This window comes from Oreochromis aureus, linkage group 8 (assembly GCF_013358895.1).
Source record: "Oreochromis aureus strain Israel breed Guangdong linkage group 8, ZZ_aureus, whole genome shotgun sequence".
Lineage (NCBI taxonomy): Eukaryota > Metazoa > Chordata > Actinopteri > Cichliformes > Cichlidae > Oreochromis > Oreochromis aureus.
Genome location: NC_052949.1, coordinates 702,629 through 721,613, shown reverse-complemented (window position 1 = coordinate 721,613; position 18,985 = coordinate 702,629). Strand labels below are relative to the sequence as shown.

The following is an 18,985-nucleotide window of genomic DNA, read 5'->3' as shown; positions in this document are numbered from 1 at the left end:
TCAATCATGTCCCTCCAGTGTTTCACAGGAAATACCAAAATAAAAGCTGAGCAGAGGCAGAGCAGTGAAAATGTTTCTCTTCCACCCGAGTTCATATCTGTCCTCCGAGCCCCCAGGTAAACCTGGACAGGTGAGACACCGCGGCCTTGAACGCCCCTCGAACAGCTCGTTTGTTAAATCGGATGTTTGATGAGTGAACGCTGGTGTTTGCTGATTTTTTCTCAGACAAAAGAAACCGAGCACAAGCTTTTTTCCATTCTGGGATTTTTACTGAAAATTAAAACCAGTTTGGAGGAAACATCAGCAGGTCAGAGTCCACGAGCTGCTTCCTATCGTGACTGACAGGAAGTAGTTCTGAATGTTTTTCACATTAAAAGCTTCTTTCAATAGGGTCAAAGGAAGCTGAAATCAGACAGAATCTGAATGGACTTCTGAACTGTGAGATCTCAGGAGCAGAGGTGAAACATCCGTGTTTCAGGTGTGATCTGATGACTCCGACTGCAGCTCCGCCTCCATCATGCTCCGCCCTCGCTCTGCCACTGCTGCTCCACCCACTCCCTGATGAGGCGGTTGGCGAGGGCGTGTTTCGGCGGAAGCCAGAGGATGGGGGGGTCGCCTCTCCTGGGCTTCACCTGGAGGGCGCGTGTGATTTCGTCCACGGTGAACCAGCGAGCGTCTTCCAGCTCTGAGCGGTCCACGCACAGCTACACAGGAAACGAGAGCATGCCACATGACACTACATCAGTGAGTACGAGGAGCTCCGAAGTTGCATCTCCTCATCCTGATTACACAACCTCAATAATCACCCGTGAGCTCACCTGAGTGTGGGCGGGGCTAACCAAGGCATGGCAACCCAGCATGAAGGAGCTGTGCGGGAATGGCCAGTGCTGCGAGGAGCTGTAGGAGATGCTCTGGATCTCCAGACCCACCTCCTCCGCCACCTCCCTGCAGAGCGCCTCCTCCAGGGTCTCACCTGGAACCACACACACACACACACACACACACACACAGGTGAGTTGGACACAGACACACACACATAGGTGAGTTGGACACACACACACACACACACACACACACAGGTGAGTCTGACCCATGTCACAGAAGCCGGCCAGAGCGCTGTAGAGTCCGCGTGGGAAGGATGGCTGGCGGCCCAGCAGACACCGTTTCCCATCAGACACCAGGGCGACCGCCACCGCAGACATCTGCAGACACAAACATTCAGACCCGGCTCAGTTCTGGTTCAGTTCTGCACCGAGGACATTACCTTCGGGTAGTAGACGGTGGAGCTGCTGCTGCAGAACCTCTGGCTGCCTGCTCGGTTTCGTTGAGTCGGCTGGCCCGAAGCGCCACAGAACCTGGTGCTCTGATGCCAACGCAGCAGCGCCTGACCCTGCAGGACACACAGACCACTGTGTGACTCTTCTACCAGGGCGGTATCGGTTTGGTGGGATGATGCTGGAACGTTCCTGATTTGGTACCAGAATCGCACAGGTGGGTATCAGAGGTCAGCTGCAGTCACTCACCTTGGACACTAGAGGTGCCTCAGCTGCGGGCAGCAGAAAGAAGGCCTTCCTCAGATCGATGAAGGTCCCCTGAGAGGCTTCCTCCACCGCTGCCTGGTCCAGTTCGCCTGAACAGAGACCAGAACCTCCAGAGTCAGGAACACCGCGCTGGGCAAGCTCACAAAGCAGGGATCTGGATTTCAATCGTTCTCACCGACATCCAGACAGAACTGAGCCTGGTTCTGCTCAGAACAGCCAATCAGAACTGCCTCCTTCAGTGGCGAACCATCTGAACCGAGCCTCTGTAGGACCGACTGCACATCTGGAACATGAAAAAGCGTCTCAGCAGGAATGTCACCTGACTGTCAGGTCCTCAGCGCTGCTCGCTCGGTCTCGGTTCTGTACCTGAGCAGGTGAGAGTTGCTGGGCTGAAGGTTCCGACGTCAGTGCATCGCAGCAGAGGAGACAAGCGGTGGAAGAGGAAGATGGAGCCATCCTTCAGTGCTGCCGTGCACGCCTCGTCATCCTCCTTCAGCCTGTTCACATACCTGAAAGGACAGATCAGCCGATCAGCCCATCGATCGACCGACTGATCGATCAGTAATTGAGCAAAATAATGAGTTACCTCATCCTGGACACAAAGCTGGAGCAGCAGCGGCTCGGCTGCGTTTGCAGGCCTGAGAGGAGGAGCCTCAGAGGTCTCAGCATGGCTCTGAGGTGGGCGGGGTCTCCTACCTGCAGACAGGTGACAGCAGGTGACCTCCACACCTGGTTCTCTGAAGGACAAACGCTCAGGTACAGCTTCTGTGGTCTGACACCAGAGAGAGTCCGACAGTGTGGACCTGTGACTGACGACCTCAGAGAGGAGGAGACCTTTGACCTCTGACCTTTGACTGATGAAACAAATCTTTGTCAACAGTTACACAAAGAAAAAGGGGAAAATATTACTTCATGTGTTCACAGATGCACAGGATCAGCGTTCAGTCTTCACAGAAACATCTCGATGAACAGAAAAGAGGATCTGCTGCCGTTTTATAAGCAGTCAGACAGCAGACCCTCGAACACGAGGTCAACATCTGTGGACCGCGCTCCCCTCGTTTTCTTTCTCCTGGTTAGCATGAGTCCCATCTTTGCCTGACCAATGAGAAAGCTGGAAAGGCCGCTGTGCTGCTGTATTTGGGAGGGGAATATGAGCATTCGCAGCCGACCACTGTTGGAGTGATGTAGCTGGGACATCCACCCCACTAATGTTGCAGGGTGGACCCATGGACCCCCCCCCCAGGACCTCCAGCTGCCTCTCGGAGAACCTGCTGCAAAAGCACCGCACCACCTTGACTGCAGAGCACCGAGTAACGAAGTTCTGTTAAAGACGTTCACTCCTCTACTGCAGCACTGCAGTGGTGGAAAAGCAGGAAAAAAACACACATTTCCCAGTGTCCACTGTTCCCTCCTGTAGCTGATATAGATTGTTTGTAGACAAAAGATTCTCATTCAAGTTTTCCTGATTTCCCACTGAGTTAACGATTTCAAGGGATTTTCCTCGACACCCACTGGCTCCAAAAAAGACTGAAAGCTTAACAGAAAATCTCATCCTGAACACTGAACTGTTAATGCGAGCACAGCTGCGGTGCTACTGCTGCACGATGGTCCGATGATGAAGCCCACAGGTGATGCTGCTGACCTTATCACTGCTGTTAAAACCCCGTCTAAGCTGGCTGCTTTTACAGTGACAACTGTCACTTTGACTCATGAGTATATTTTAATTCCTGGGTTTATTTTCTCCACACATCAGTGAGCTCGTTCTCTGCCGTGTTTCTGGTCTGTGTCCAGTCCCCGCCTACTCCTATAACCGAGCTACTGCTTATCTGTTTGAGTTACTGTGCAGTTTGTTAAAAAGACGCTCAGCACAGACTTTATGACTGCTGTTCATCATCCTGTGACCTGAAAATCCTGTATCACTTGTTCCTGTTCGTGCACTGAGCTGGGCCTGCTGCTCACCTGCAGCAGCATCACATAGGTAACCGGCTGACCCCACAGGTAGGTCGTTGCTGACAGTGTTACCTGTCTGCTGCGTGCCACAGCTTCTTTCCGCAGCCTCTAATTAATTGTGCAGCCCTGATGAGCGTTCATGGCCAACGTTGCTGCACTCACAGCACCGAGACTACCAGCTGTGTAAACCACGTTCTCATATTTAACCTTACATGATACAGCAGGGTCACTCAGGTAACGCACACCTGTCTCCGTACAGACTGAACGTGCTGCACCCTGCCGTCATCACAGCCGAGACCAACCACCCCGAGCCCGCTGGCGAACTTGCCAAAGCGGGTCAGCTGTTTTTGGATCAGATCACCGGACATGGTGATTCGCGCTGAAGCACGAATAAAGGTGAAGCGTCCATAAACAAGTCAACGATGCTCCTTTCACCATGAAGGTGGACCAACCATTCGTCACGGAGAACGACAACTACGGCCTTGTTCCTCCGAGAGCCGTAAGTGATGTTCTCGTGGCCCACCTGTTCTCCAGCAGCTGACAGAGCCTGCTTCACCCCACGTCTACACTACAACTGTTAACTGAAACTCCAACCCAGTGAAATAAACTTATCTTACCTTTAACCAACGAACAACCAACAAACAACCACAGGGTGTAAAGGTTCTGAAAATATAGCCCAAACAAACTCACTCACACTCCCAGCATGCAGTGCAGGAAGGACAGGAGCATTTTCTTTTAATGTCATTTGCCTTGGAAACAGATGAGTGAGGTCAAAGGTCGATTAGACCCATTCAGCCAATAATCAGCTGTTGTAAAAGCTGCTGAAGTCAGCTGATCAGTTGGTCACGGCCTGGACAAGAATCTGCTGGAGCCAATCATCACGTGACCTGCCCTTTAACCCCACCCACAGCAGAGGGAGCCTCCACCTTGAACCCTGCAGTAACCGTCTGCAGTTACACCCACAGTTCCTGCAGCTCTGACCTTAAATCAGCCACTTTTTGAACGGAGTCTGGTGTGAGTCTCTTTCCTTCCCGTGGAGCTTCTGACGCTACTGATTCTTCTTCTTCTTCTGCTCTTATTTTCATGTTGCTGCACGACAATAACAGCAAGAAAACTACCGCCCCCTGCAGGACAAACGCCGCACTTACAGGAATTATAATTATATTATTATTCATTCATTCGTGTAATTTATCGCTTATATATTATAAATATATGTTATGATAGAACTGAAATGTAAATGTATTTAAAAATAAAACTCTGTGTGTAAAATATAATATTATATTAATTAGACGATAGAAAACATTAATTTGATATAATGAATATAATTGAAATATGACGTCACTGTTCGCGTCATTATTTGACTGTTATTATTGTACTGTGGACAGGCGTGGCTCTGACAGGGCTGAACATCCATCAGTAACTGCCTGTTAAAACTTTATTTCCAGTGTTTCACAGTTTGAATAAATAAAGGTTTCATATTCAGTTTTCACCTCAGACAGGTAAAAACGACTTTAATGCTACTTCCGCCTGTGACGTGAGGACTGCTGTTCCCAGCAGTCTTTGCAGCTGCGCACACGTGGTGGAGCGGCGGACGGAGGCATCATGGCGGTGTTTATGGACCTGAACGTGCCGTTTCTCCCGGACAGGAGCGACCTGCGCAGCGTCGTAGAGACGGCGGCTCACCGTGAGTGTCCGCGGCCGCAGACAACGCTCTGTGCGCCGGCCTGCCGCTGCTGAGCCCCGGGGACGTAACGCTGCTGGCTCCCGAAGCAGCAGCTTTAAAAATGACTGTTTTTTGAATGGAGTCTGGTGGAAAACTTTGTGCCTGCTCTCTGAGCTGCTGCTGAAACTTCACTTACAGGACCAGCTCAGGTCAGATCTCTCAGAGGGCAAGCAAGAAGTTTTCCACCAGACTCCATTTAAAAAACTGTCATTTTAAGGTTTCTCCGCGGTTTGCAGAAATGTAAACAAAAGTCTGTACTCTCGTATTCCTCAGAGACTGATGATTTTAATTATGTGTTCACAGTTGTTCCAAGCCAGAGCCGTAACACACTGAACTAAGTGACATAATACAGCTTAGAACAAACAGCTCTATAAACAATTACACACAGTAAATATATAAGTGTTAACACTGAGCTGCCCTCTTGTCCTGCTGACTTCGTTCCTCTGTGTGTGCAGATAGTGAGGCTCTAACTATTACAGTGTTTACAGTGTGTTAGATGGAGGAGTTATACAGGGAGATGGACACGGGCAGGAATGACTTCCGGTGTCGTTCAGTGGTGCATCATGGGTAATCTCAGTCTCTCACTGAGCGTGCTCCTGTGATTGGCCAGTAGAGCAGGGTGATATGACCAAAAATATTTATCACGATATACATTTGAAAATTTGAGATAACAATATAACTGACGATATAATTGACACTAGACAAAATACTTTACAACTCCGCAACTTTATTAGTGCAAAAAAGAACATCAATGTATTTTCACTTAAACAAGCAGCTGTTTTTTATGTGCATTAAAGTTATATAAAAATTTAACAGTGCAAATGCAAATTCCTTGCTAAAAGTTTAACCAAAAGGCATTTCTAGTGGAAACTGGCGACATATCATCAGCATAACCATGTATAATATCCACAAACCTTAAAAAGAGGTTATACACACACAATACGGTAATATTATGTTGAAGCACAGTACGTATCACTCCGCGAGGCTCCTGCCTACGATAGCCGTAATGCTCCGACAATCCATCAAGCGGTGCGGCTTCGTAGCTTAGCAAAGTCCTACTAAAACATTTAACAGATTTTCGAGCGCCGTGTACCACGTGTACCGCCGAGGTCAGTAAGCACAACCAGAATTCATACATAACGCGGGATTATAAGGGGCACTGTCGATTTTCAGAAAAATCAAAGGATTGATTTTAAGTGCGCCGTATTTTCCAAAAAACAGGGCAATAACGACGGCCCGCTAGCATGCGCTACCAAAAATAGTGCTTTGTTGTGTATCTGACGGACGAAAGCTAAACCAGTTCCACACCACTGACGTTGCAGCATTTTTACAAACCAATTCTGGTTCATCTGTTTCACTCAACGATCCGCTTTCGCCCTTCTCATTCTCCGTTGCCGCCATGCTTTTTCCGCCATATGGCCCAGCCCTATTGGCCAGCATGTCATGGAGTGGGTGGGAGGTATTGTCCAGTATTGTCTTTATTTTGGACAACATCCATCTCTCAGACACCACCCTAAGGGAGTCCAGCTCCATCCCCACAACATTACTGGCCTTGTGATCAGTTTATTGAGTCTGTTGGCATCAGCAACCCTCAACCTGCTGTCCCAGCATGCAGCAGCACAGTGGATAGCACTGACCATAACAGACTCATAGAAACTCCTGAGCATTGTCCGACAGATGTTGAAGGACCTCAGAGACGACTCCGGGACTGCCTGTAGAGGGCAGTGGTGTTTTTAACCCAGTCGAGTTTATTATCTATGTGCACTCTGAGGTATTTATAGTCCTCCACAACATCCTCACCCTGGATTGAAACAGAGGTCACAGATTTCCTGGTCCTCCTAAAGTCCACAATCAGTTCTTTGGTCTTTGCCACATTGAGCTGCAGATGATTCTGCGTGACGTGACAAAGGAGTCGACCACAGCCCGGTACTCTGACTCATCACCCTCACTGATGCATCCAACCACCGCAGAGTCATCAGAATCTTCTGAAGATGGAGGTCAGTGGCTGAAGTCTGTGGTGTGGAGGGGGAGAGGACGGTCCCTTGTGGTGCCCCTGTGTTGCTGATCACCTTGTCAGACACACACTGTGGAAGACGCACACATTGTGGTCTTCCTCTTAGGTAACAACAATCCAGGACACCAGAGAAGCATCCACCTGCATCGCTGTTAGCTTATCACCCAGGAGGCTCGGCCTGATGGTCCTCGCCGGCTGGTCCAGCAGACCTGGCTGAGTGGAGTCTTCTCGTTTGTCTCTGAACCTGGTTGTGAGTGAAAGTGACAGGTGTGGGAGGGGTATGGCTGTGGACTGCAGGCTGACTGCAGGTAAGGCTATAGCGGGAGGCGCTTTACCTGCAGTGTAAATCTGGTGAACAACACATTCACTCCTTACCTCTGCCCTCACCCTCCTCTGCTCTCTCATGCTGTTCTGCTGGAGTTTCCACTCCTGCTTCCTCCTGTAAATGTCCTTATCCTCTCTGATCTCGTCTCTCAGTAACATCTGAACCAGTCTCACCTCTTCTCTGATGCCCTCCTCCTGTCATTGAGGAGGGTTTGATGTCTTCAGCCTCTCATGGTCACTTTATTATCAGTGAAACATCCTGTCAGTCAAGTTTAAGTGATCAGATTTGCACCCAAAACAACAAACAACAGCCAAACCAGACTCCATTCAAAAATCAGCAATTTTTAATGGTTTTACGAGTTCAGTTAAAACAAAATGGAAAACATCCATCCATCCATCCATTCGCTTCCGCTTATCCTTTTCAGGGTCGCAAGCTGTGGGGATAGGTACATCAGCCGTGTCCATGGTTACAGGATTATAATCTGAAGGGTGACAACCTGATTCATGGTTTGGTGTGTGTGGAAAACAAAATGGAAAACATGTAACGAAGAAATCCGAGTCAGCTTCAAGTAAACAAACAGAACATCTGAAGGTGCAGATGTAATCTGTGAGCAGCGTTTACACCAGACTCCATTCAAAAAACTGGCCGTTTTAGAGGTTCCTCTTGCTGTGAGCGTGTCAGTGACCTTTATCCATCTGTCAGTGATTATCAGCCGCCTCCCGCTCTGATGCGTTGCATCGCACGGTGAAAACCTTCCAGCCCTCACACGTGTTTCTGTCCTCCTGTAGTCGGATTCTCCACCATCGCACTCAACTACGTGTTTGAGCCCACAGCTAAGAAGAAACAGGTGAGTGCACCTGCTGCGCTGCGTTCAGGAACAGCACAGAAACCGTGGGATTAATATTCAGGTTGAACCTGTTTGATTAGCAATCAATAAATAAAACATCTGTGGCTAGTTTTTAACAAAAAGCATCCGTAGCTTCAGACTTTTATTTTGTAAGTCTCCGTGTCCTTCCTGCAGGAGATCCCCACCCCGACTCCTATCAACGAACTGATCGATCAGCTGCCCATGGTGCAGGGTCGGTCTCGTCCAATCAGAGTGCTGAACAGGCTGACGGTGTTGATGTCAGACGCGAGTCACTTTGTGAGTTCTGTAAACTCTGACGTTTCATAAACCTGTAAACTCATCGATCACGTCTTCATAATCAATCTGTAAGGCAGGGTGCTGAGGGGGCGGGGCCTCTGTCAGCTGTAAAGTACATTTTATATACAGTTAAGCCCATAATTATTCATACCCCTGCCAAATTTTGACTTAAAGTTACTTTTGTTCAACAAGCAAGTTCTTTTTTGAGCAGAAATGACACAGGTGTCTCCCCAAAGATAATAAGATGATGTACAAGAGGCATCATTGTGGAAAAAAAATATTTCTCAGGTTTTATTTATATTTTAGCAAAAAGTATCATGTCCAGAATTATTCATACCCTTCTCAATAATCAATAGAAAAAAAGCCTTTATTGGCTATTACAGCAATCAAACGCTTCCTATAATTGCAGACCAGCTTTTTGCATGTCTCCACAGGCATTTTGCCCATTCATCTTTAGCAATGAGCTCCAAATCTTTCAGGTTGGAGGTCTTCTTGCCATCACCCTGATCTTTAGCTCCCTCCACAGATTCTCAATTGGATTCAAGTCAGGACTCTGGCTAGGCCACTGCAAAACGTTAATGTTGTTGTCTGCTAACCATTTCTTCACCACGTTTGCTGTATGTTTTGGGTCATTGTCGTGCTAAAATGTCCACTGGTTCCCAAGGCCAAGTTTTTCTGCAGACTGCCTGATGTTGTTGTTGAGAATCTTCATGTATTGCTCTTTTTCATGGTGCTGTTTACTGTGATTAGGTTCCATGGTCCATTGGCTAAAAAAACACACCCAAAGCATTAGGTTCCCACCACCATGTTTGACAGTGGGGATGGTGTTCTGTGGGTTGAAGGCTTCTCCATTTTATGCCAAATGAAGGCAAAATCATTGTGACCAAATAATTCAATTTTTGTTTCATCTGACCATAACACTGAAGACCAGAAACCTTCTTCTTTGTCCAAATGAGCATTTGCAAAGGCCAAATGAGCTTTTGCATGCCTTAGAAGTGCCTGGAGAAGTGGCGTTTTCCTTGGTCTGCATCCGTGGAACCCAACAGTGTCCGTTGGACTGTCTGCCTTGAGACATTGCCACCAGCAGAGCCCAGATTCACCAGAATGGCCTTGGTGGTGATCCTTGGATTCTTTTTCACCGCTCTCACTATCCTCCTGGCCAGCACAGGTTTCACTTTCTTCCGACAACGTCCTCTGAGATTTTCCACAGTGCGGAACATCTTGTATTTTTTAATAATACTTTGCACTGTAGCCACTGGAACTTGAAAACATTTGGATATGGCCTTGTAGCCCATTCCTCACTTGTGAGCAGCCACAATGCACAGCTGCAGGTCCTCACTGAGTTCCTTTGTCTTAGCCATGAATGTCCACAGACCACCTGCAGAGAGCTGCTGTTTTTCACCTGTTGAGTTGATCAAAACAGCTATTTCCAATTAATCAGGGTAATTAGGATGCTTTAGAACAGCTTTGACTATTTGGAATGGATGGAACTTTGGATTTTCCCAGAGACTGTGACAGTTTGTAGAGGGTATGAATAATTCTGGACATGTTACTTTTTGCTCAAATGTAAATAAAAGTTGAGAAATATTTTTTCCACAATGATGCGTCTTGTACATCATCTTATTATCTTTTGTGAGACGCCTGTGTCATTTCCAGTCAAAAAATAACTTGCTAGTTGAATAAAAGTAACTTTAAGTCAAAATTTGCCAGGGGTATGAATAATTATGGGCTTAACTGTATCTGTATTACAGATTACAGGATTACAGATTACAGGATTACTTGAGTGGTTTGGGGCGACTGTGGTTGTGATTTGTGCTAAAATTGAATTAAAGAGATTCCAGAGGATTCCAGATTACATCAGCCGTGTCCATGGTTACAGGATTATAATCTGAAGGGTGACAACCTCATTCATGGTTTGGTGTGTGTGTGTGTGTGTGTGTGTGTGTGTGTGTGTTTTCAGAGGCCGAACGCTCCGGAGTACCGTTGCTTTGACCTGCTCGCTGTCCAGCCGACCTCAGAGAAACTTTTCCACGTGAGCTTCACTGACATGCAAACACTGCGCTGCATTCACTGACTGCAGGACTTTCTGCTTCTTCAGCTTTATTTCCACACTTTTAAAATAAATCTGGCTTTTCCTGCTGCACCTGAACACTGCGTAAAAATAACACTGCTGTGTGGTAACACACACACACACACACACACACACACACACAAAATATTCACACATCAGACACATGATTAGATGCTCAGTTCCAAAACCTCTCATATGTATGTAATGTAACCCTGTGTGTGTGTCTGTGTGTATGTGTGCAGGCAGCCTGCATGGTTTATGACATCGACATCATCTGTGTGCCGATGACGGAGAAACTTCCCTTCTTCTTCAAGAGAGCGCCGATCAATGGGGTGACCGAGCATCGTGACCCAGATTATTACTGCGACCGTCACGTGACTGTTTATTAATGTGTGTGTGTGTGTGTGTGTAGGCCATAGACAGAGGTGTGGTGTTCGAGGTGTCGTACTCTGCAGCCATCAGAGACTCCACCATGAGGCGCTACACCATCGCCAACGCCGTCAGTCTGATGGAGAGCTGCAAAGGAAAGGTGGTGCTGTTTCTCCAACGCTTCCTGTACCAACGACTCAACTTCCTGTCACGTGACTAAAGTGTGTTTGTGTTTTTTTCAGAGTGTGATTCTGTCCAGTGCAGCTCAGAAGGTCAGTGATCTGTGACTGTATTGATCGCTGATTGATTGGTGGCTGTGCTCAGCACGCTGATTTTTGTTTGCAGGCTCTCGAGCTCAGAGGACCGTATGATGTCACCAACCTGTATCCTTCATCAGTACTACTGCGTGTGTTACTACAGTAGTACTGCGTGTGTTACTGTGTGTTTTACTGCAGTAGTACTGTGTGTGATACTGTGTGTTACTGCGTGTGTTACTACAGTAGTACTGTGTGTGTTACTGTGTGTGTTACTGTGTGTGTTACTGCAGTAGTACTGCGTGTGTTACTGTGTGTGTTACTGTGTGTGTTACTGCAGTAGTACTGCGTGTGTTACTGCAGTAGTACTATGTGCGTGTGTTACTGCAGCAGTACTGTGTGTGTGTGTTACTGTGTGTGTTACTGTGTGTTTTACTGCAGTAGTACTGTGTGTGTTACTGCGTGTGTTACTGTGTGTGTTACTGCAGTAGTACTGTGTGTGTTACTGCGTGTGTTACTGTGTGTGTTACTGCAGTAGTACTGTGTGTGTTACTGTGTGTGTTACTGTGTGTGTTACTGCAGTAGTACTGTGTGTGTTACTGTGTGTGTTACTGCAGTAGTACTGCGTGTGTTACTGTTTGTTTTACTACAGTAGTACTGCGTGTGTTACTGCAGTAGTGTTGTGTGTATTACTGTGTGTGTTACTGCAGTAGTACTGTGTGTGTTACTGTGTGTTTTACTGTGTGTGTACTGCAGTAGTACTGCGTGTGTTACTGTGTGTGTTACTGTGTGTGTTACTGCAGTAGTACTGTGTGTGTACTGTGTGTGTTACTGTGTGTGTTACTGCAGTAGTACTGTGTGTGTTACTGTGTGTGTTACTGCAGTAGTACTGCGTGTGTTACTGTTTGTTTTACTACAGTAGTACTGCGTGTGTTACTGCAGTAGTATTGTGTGTATTACTGTGTGTGTTACTGCAGTAGTACTGCGTGTGTTACTGTGTGTTTTACTGTGTGTGTTACTGCAGTAGTACTGCGTGTGTTACTGTGTGTGTTACTGTGTGTGTTACTGCAGTAGTACTGTGTGTGTTACTGTGTGTTTTACTGTGTGTGTTACTGCAGTAGTACTGCGTGTGTTACTGTGTGTGTTACTGTGTGTGTTACTGCAGTAGTACTGTGTGTGTTACTGTGTGTGTTACTGTAGTACTGCGTGTGTTACTGTTTGTTTTACTACAGTAGTACTGTGTGTTACTGCAGTAGTACTGCGTGTGTTACTGTGTGTTTTACTGTGTGTGTTACTGCAGTAGTACTGCGTGTGTTACTGTGTGTGTTACTGTGTGTGTTACTGCAGTAGTACTGTGTGTGTTACTGTGTGTTTTACTGTGTGTGTTACTGCAGTAGTACTGCGTGTGTTACTGTGTGTGTTACTGTGTGTGTTACTGCAGTAGTACTGTGTGTGTTACTGTGTGTGTTACTGCAGTAGTACTGCGTGTGTTACTGTTTGTTTTACTACAGTAGTACTGCGTGTGTTACTGCAGTAGTATTGCGTGTATTACTGTGTGTGTTAGTACAGTAGTACTGTGTGTGTTACTGTGTGTGTTACTGCAGTAGTACTGCGTGTGTTACTGTGTGTTTTACTGTGTGTGTTACTGCAGTAGTACTGTGTGTGTTACTGTTTGTTTTACTACAGTAGTACTGTGTGTGTTACTGCAGTAGTACTGTGTGTGTTACTGTGTGTTTTACTGCAGTAGTACTGCGTGTGTTACTGTGTGTTTTACTGCAGTACTACTGTGTGTGTTACTGTGTGTGTTACTACAGTAGTACTGTGTGTGTTACTGTGTGTGTTACTGCAGTAGTACTGCTTGTGTTACTGCAGTAGTACTGCGTGTTACTACAGTAGTACTGCGTGTGTTACTGTGTGTGTTACTGCAGTAGTACTGTGTGTGTTACTGTGTGTGTTACTGCAGTAGTACTGCTTGTGTTACTGCAGTAGTACTGCGTGTGTTACTGTGTGTGTTACTGCAGTAGTACTGTGTGTGTTACTGTGTGTGTTACTACAGTAGTACTGTGTGTGTTACTGTGTGTGATGTGTGTGTTACTGCAGTGATACTGTGTGTTACTGCAGTAATACTGTGTGTTACTGTGTGTGTTACTGCAGTAGTACTGCTTGTGTTACTACAGTAGTACTGCGTGTGTTACTGTGTGTGTTACTGCAGTAGTACTGTGTGTGTTACTGTGTGTGTTACTACAGTAGTACTGTGTGTGTTACTGTGTGTGATACTGTGTGTTACTGCAGTGATACTGTGTGTTACTGCAGTAATACTGTGTGTGTTACTGCAGTAGTACTGTGTGTATTACTGTGTGTGTTACTACAGTAGTACTGTGTGTATTACTGTGTGTGTTACTGCAGTAGTACTGTGTGTGTTACTGCAGTAGTACTGCGTGTGTTACTGCAGTAGTACTGTGTGTATTACTGTGTGTGTTACTGTGTGTGTTACTACAGTAGTACTGTGTGTGTTACTGTGTGTGTTACTACAGTAGTACTGTGTGTGTTACTGTGTGTGTTACTACAGTAGTACTGTGTGTGTTACTGTGTGTGTTACTACAGTAGTACTGTGTGTGTTACTCTGTGTGTTACTACAGTAGTACTGTGTGTGTTACTGTGTGTGTTACGGCAGTAGTACTGCATGTGTTACTGCAGTAGTACTGTGTGTGTGTTACTGTGTGTGATACTGTGTGTGTTACTGCAGTAGTACTGCGTGTGTTACTGCAGTAGTACTGTGTGTGTGTTACTGTGTGTGTTACTGCAGTAGTACTGTGTGTATTACTGCAGTGTGTTACTGTGTGTGTTACTGCAGTAGTACTGTGTGTATTACTGCGTGTGTTACTGCAGTAGTACTGCGTGTGTTACTGCAGTAGTACTGTGTGTGTTACTGTGTGTGTTACTACAGTAGTACTGTGTGTGATACTGTGTGTGTTACGGCAGTAGTACTGCATGTGTTACTGCAGTAGTACTGTGTGTGTTACTACAGTAGTACTGTGTGTGTGTGTTACTGTGTGTGATACTGTGTGTGTTACTGCAGTAGTACTGCGTGTGTTACTGCGTGTGTTACTGCAGTAGTACTGTGTGTGATACTGTGTGTGTTACTGCAGTAGTACTGTGTGTATTACTGCGTGTGTTACTGCAGTAGTACTGTGTGTGTTACTGCAGTAGTACTGTGTGTGTTACTGTGTGTGTTACTGCAGTAGTACTGCGTGTGTTACTGCAGTAGTACTGTGTCTGTTACTACAGTAGTACTGTGTGTGTGTTACTGTGTGTGATACTGTGTGTGTTACTGCAGTAGTACTGCGTGTGTTACTGCGTGTGTTACTGCAGTAGTACTGTGTGTGTTACTGTGTGTGTTACTGCAGTAGTACTGTGTGTGTTACTGTGTGTTACTGTGTGTTACTGCAGTAGTACTGTGTGTGTTACTGTGTGTGTACTGCAGTAGTACTGTGTGTTTACTGTGTGTGTTACTGCAGTAGTACTGCGTGTGTTACTGCGTGTGTTACTGCAGTAGTACTGTGTGTGTTACTGTGTGTGTTACTGTGTGTGTTACTGTGTGTGTTACTACAGTAGTACTGTGTGTGTTACTGTGTGTGTTACTACAGTAGTACTGTGTGTGTTACTGCAGTAGTACTGCGTGTGTTACTGCAGTGTACTGTGTGTATTACTAGCAGTAGTACTGCGTGTGTTACTGTGTGTGATACTGTGTGTTACTGTGTGTGTTACTACAGTAGTACTGTGTGTGTTACTGTGTGTGATACTGCGTGTGTTACTGTGTGTGTTACTACAGTAGTACTGTGTGTGTTACTAGAGTAGTACTGTGTGTGTTACTGTGTGTGATACTGCATGTGTTACTGTGTGTGTTAGTGCAGTAGTGTGTGTGTTACTGTGTGTGTTACTGTGTGTGTTACTACAGTAGCACTGCGTGTGTTACTACAGTAGTACTGCGTGTGTTACTGTGTGTGTTACTACAGTAGTACTGCGTGTGTTACTGCAGTAGTACTGCGTGTGTTACTGTGTGTTACTGTGTGTGTTACTGCAGTAGTACTGCTTGTGTTACTGTGTGTGATACTGTGTGTTACTGTGTGTGTTACTACAGTAGTACTGTGTGTGTTACTAGAGTAGTACTGTGTGTGTTACTGTGTGTGATACTGCATGTGTTACTGTGTGTGTTAGTGCAGTAGTACTGTGCGTGTGTTACTGTGTGTGTTACTGTGTGTGTTACTACAGTAGCACTGCGTGTGTTACTGTGTGTGTTACTACAGTAGTACTGCGTGTGTTACTACAGTAGTACTGCGTGTGTTACTGTGTGTGTTACTACAGTAGTACTGCGTGTGTTACTGCAGTAGTACTGCGTGTGTTACTGTGTGTTACTGTGTGTGTTACTGCAGTAGTACTGTGTGTGATACTGTGTGTGATACTGTGTGTTACTGTGTGTGTTACTGCAGTAGTACTGTGTGTGATACTGTGTGTGATACTGTGTGTTACTGTGTGTGTTACTAGAGTAGTACTGTGTGTGTTACTGTGTGTGATACTGCATGTGTTACTGTGTGTGTTAGTGCAGTAGTACTGTGCGTGTGTTACTGTGTGTGTTACTGTGTGTGTTACTACAGTAGCACTGCGTGTGTTACTACAGTAGTACTGCGTGTGTTACTGTGTGTGTTACTGCAGTAGTACTGCGTGTGTTACTGTGTGTTACTGTGTGTGTTACTGCAGTAGTACTGTGTGTGTTACTGTGTGTGATACTGTGTGTGTTACTGCAGTAGTACTGCGTGTGTTACTGCAGTAGTACTGTGTGTGTTACTGTGTGTTTTACTGTAGTAGTACTGCAGTAGTACTGCAGTACTACTGCGTGTGGCGTTGTGGTCCTGATGCTCCTCCTCAGAGCTCTGCTGTTCGGTTTGTCAGACGGAGACGCCAAAGAAGCCGTTTCGTCCACCTGCAGAGCCGCTCTGCTGCACGCAGGTGAGCGCCCAGTGCTGCATCTGCACCTGTGAGCGAGCACGAACCCTCTCAGGAAACACTTTGTTCGTTTGTTTGTGGTCAGAAACCAGGAGGACAGCCAGCGGGATCATCTACACCACGAGGAGCCAGCGGGAGGCGCCACAGGGCTCAGAAGACGGTAGGTTTGAGTCCAGTCATCTTTACAGACGTTACAGATGTTTGTGCTGTGTGGCGATTGAGCTGCAGTGGAATAAAGTGATGATGAGCGAATCAAACACACCGTCAGGTTTATATTATTGGATTGTCATTTATGCTTAGAAATATCTACTCATATATGCTTAGAGTTTTATAATCAATGTCATGTTGGTAGAGGTTTGATCCTTAGGAGTCTGCAAAGACTGTGTGTGCATTCCAGAGTGTTCTGGCATACACACTCACATCCTAGGGTCATGGGAAGAGGTCGTATCTTTTCTTGCTGATATATGGTATAGCCAATACATCTATATCTGTTTTAGTTTAAGTACCTTTTGTTTAGATGAACTGCTGGACTTCCAGACCAGCAGGTTTAGGGAAGTCGTTTATGGGGTCACATTCTGACACGCACGCACGCACGCACACAGACGGTACTCTTCGTTCACATGTGTACCTATAATGAGCCTATGCATAGTCATGTAACCACAATAAAAAGAGTGCTACAGGGAACCTGGCTGAGAGTCTGACGGAGGTCAGGTCTCCCTCATGCATGAGTAACACAAAGAACTTTGCCTGCTTGTGTCTTGCTTTTTGCTGTGTAGTAGAATTGTCCTGAACGTTCCAGCGAATAGGTTTATGCTACAAACCTATCACACACCTCTTGAAACAGTTCCTGGCTGATATCGGACATGTCTGTGTGCTGGATGTACGTCCTGAATGTCACCTGGATGTTGGAATTTTTACATGAACCTTTATTTAAACACTCTTCCTGAAGAAGTGATCTGAGCCGGCTGCAGCGGGACTCGGGGTCATTTTTTCTCCACAGACGGTCGTCTCTAAGCCCGTGTGACTGAAGCTTCAGTCCAACACTGACCGACAGCTGAACGTCATGTGATCAGTAGCCAGGTCTGCACAACCTCAATAGCAGCATAAGAGGAAATGACCCCGGCCCTGTCCTCTGCACACGAGCTGATGTCAGTCACTCTGAATAAAACAAACGTCTGTTTTCTAAAGTTTGATCATTCTGCAGTCAGAAAGGAAGACATGTCCAGGATGTGTTCTTTGGATGGCCACTTCTGAATGTTCCAGCGTGTAGTAACCATGGACAACATAACCGGAACACAGAGTGGGGTCCCGTGTACCACCGAGTGGGCTTCAGAGTATTGATTGTAAGTTGTGTCATCAGTGCTGAAGATAAGCAGGTTACTGACCAGGTGTGTTTCTACCTGAACAGGTGAAACTCCAGCAGCCAAGAGAGCCAAACCAACGTGACCGCGAGAATGACCGACAGTGGTGGAGGGCGGGGCAGACAGCAGAGGAGGGCGGTGCCGACTCCGGTTTCTTCTCCTGCCTCTTTTTTCCAAACTGTTGATGGTTTTTTGTTGTTTCTGCTGACAGTTTAAAGCAAATTCTGAGTTTAATAAACAGTTTGAAGAATTCACGTGTCTCTCTTTGTGCAGCAGGGCCTCTGCTACCATCCTCTGTGCTCCCCAACAATTCAAACAAAATGTCCATTCATGTGCAGATGAAACTGGTTTTTATTTACAATCATATGGAAATTTGCACTGTGCAGCTCTGTGAGGACCAAACTGTTACTCAGAAGCTTGTAGAAGCTCCTTTATCATCAGGATGTTGCATTAATGGTTTGCTGTGGTTCACTCAGCGTTGCTTCGTCTCATCGAAGTTTGCAGCGTTCATTCATGCACAGCTCTCTGAGGTCTGACTGGACCGTAGCAGCAGCTCTGTTCTTTTCTTTTGGGTCATCGTCCTGTTGATGACCCGGTTTGGTCCAAGCGTCAGCTGTGGGACAGACGGCCTCCGACTCCAGAATACTTTGGTGTGCAGAGGAGTTTGCGCTCCTCTCAGATCATCATCCACCGTGCTGGCAGCTCGTGCGAGGTGTTCAAACCCTGCTGTGCATTAAGGACAAACAGGTCCTGTCCCAGCTCCTTAGACTATGGACGAGGACATTGTTCCAAAACACTTTGCAAACCCAAGTTTGCATGTTAGACAGAAGACCCTTTCTCCTGCAGCTCCTCCAAACAAGCCTTACATGGTTAGTCTTTTTCTAACTGTAGTTTCATGAACTTTAACCTTTAAGTCCTTTCTCTGTAAAGACATTTAGGAAAAGATGACAGTAGATGTGTTTCTGACAGCACTGTAACTAAGTTTAAGAATATAATCCACCCACTGTTATCATCTGTACTAACACAGAGCAGCTACCTGAACGCTACCCCAACAGAGGTCGATTATCTTGTTAATAATTTTACCTCCTCACTACGTACGACTCTGGATACTGTAGCTCCTGTGAAAACTAAGGCCTCAAATCAGAAGTACCTGACTCCGTGGTATAATTCTCAAACACGTAGCCTAAAGCAGATAACTCGTAAGCTGGAGAGGAAATGGCGTGTCACAA

The 18,985-nt window shown here is 46.3% G+C and overlaps 2 protein-coding genes across 12 annotated transcripts; one reads left to right on the top strand and one right to left on the bottom strand.

The window, feature by feature from the left end:
- Nucleotides 1-247: 247 nt before the first annotated feature.
- nudt13 (nudix (nucleoside diphosphate linked moiety X)-type motif 13) lies at nt 248-4,589 on the bottom strand. 11 transcript variants are annotated; one of them, XM_039616504.1, is made up of 9 exons: nt 4,473-4,589; nt 2,128-2,237; nt 1,908-2,050; nt 1,717-1,824; nt 1,524-1,630; nt 1,265-1,390; nt 1,091-1,202; nt 819-973; nt 248-704 (listed from the first exon to the last, which is right to left on the bottom strand). In XM_039616504.1, exons 2-9 carry the CDS (start codon nt 2,208-2,210, stop codon nt 516-518), a joined length of 1,023 nt encoding a protein of 340 aa, XP_039472438.1. In that variant the 5' UTR covers nt 2,211-2,237; nt 4,473-4,589; the 3' UTR covers nt 248-515. The 11 variants fall into 11 exon arrangements, with proteins under 11 accessions (XP_039472438.1, XP_031603100.1, XP_039472437.1 ...); XM_031747240.2 differs by having other exon boundaries at nt 2,128-2,395; nt 4,473-4,565; XM_039616503.1 differs by lacking the exon at nt 4,473-4,589 and adding an exon at nt 4,109-4,464.
- Nucleotides 4,590-5,025: 436 nt separating this feature from the next.
- On the top strand, nt 5,026-18,008 carry rpp30 (ribonuclease P/MRP 30 subunit). The gene is made up of 11 exons (XM_031747245.2): nt 5,026-5,175; nt 8,342-8,400; nt 8,575-8,697; nt 10,658-10,729; nt 11,011-11,100; nt 11,181-11,297; nt 11,380-11,409; nt 11,483-11,520; nt 16,319-16,398; nt 16,481-16,555; nt 17,804-18,008. The coding sequence occupies exons 1-11, from the start codon at nt 5,094-5,096 to the stop codon at nt 17,839-17,841; spliced, it is 804 nt and encodes a 267-aa protein (XP_031603105.1). The 5' UTR covers nt 5,026-5,093; the 3' UTR covers nt 17,842-18,008.
- The last annotated feature ends 977 nt before the right edge of the window (nt 18,009-18,985 follow it).

Bases quoted from the DNA above. Each gene is read 5' to 3' on its own strand.
- nudt13 (XM_039616497.1), bottom strand. From the start codon at position 4,236: ATGACATTAAAAGAAAATGCTCCTGTCCTTCCTGCACTGCATGCTGGG. The intron at 1,631-1,716 runs GTGAGAACGATT...GTCTCTGTTCAG, and splicing joins TCAGTTCTGTCTGGATGTCG to GCGAACTGGACCAGGCAGCG. The intron at 705-818 runs GTGAGCTCACGG...TTTCCTGTGTAG, and splicing joins TTAGCCCCGCCCACACTCAG to CTGTGCGTGGACCGCTCAGA.
- rpp30 (XM_031747245.2), top strand. From the start codon at position 5,094: ATGGCGGTGTTTATGGACCTGAACGTGCCGTTTCTCCCGGACAGGAGC. The intron at 5,176-8,341 runs GTGAGTGTCCGC...GTCCTCCTGTAG, and splicing joins CGTAGAGACGGCGGCTCACC to TCGGATTCTCCACCATCGCA. The intron at 11,101-11,180 runs GTGACCGAGCAT...GTGTGTGTGTAG, and splicing joins AGAGAGCGCCGATCAATGGG to GCCATAGACAGAGGTGTGGT.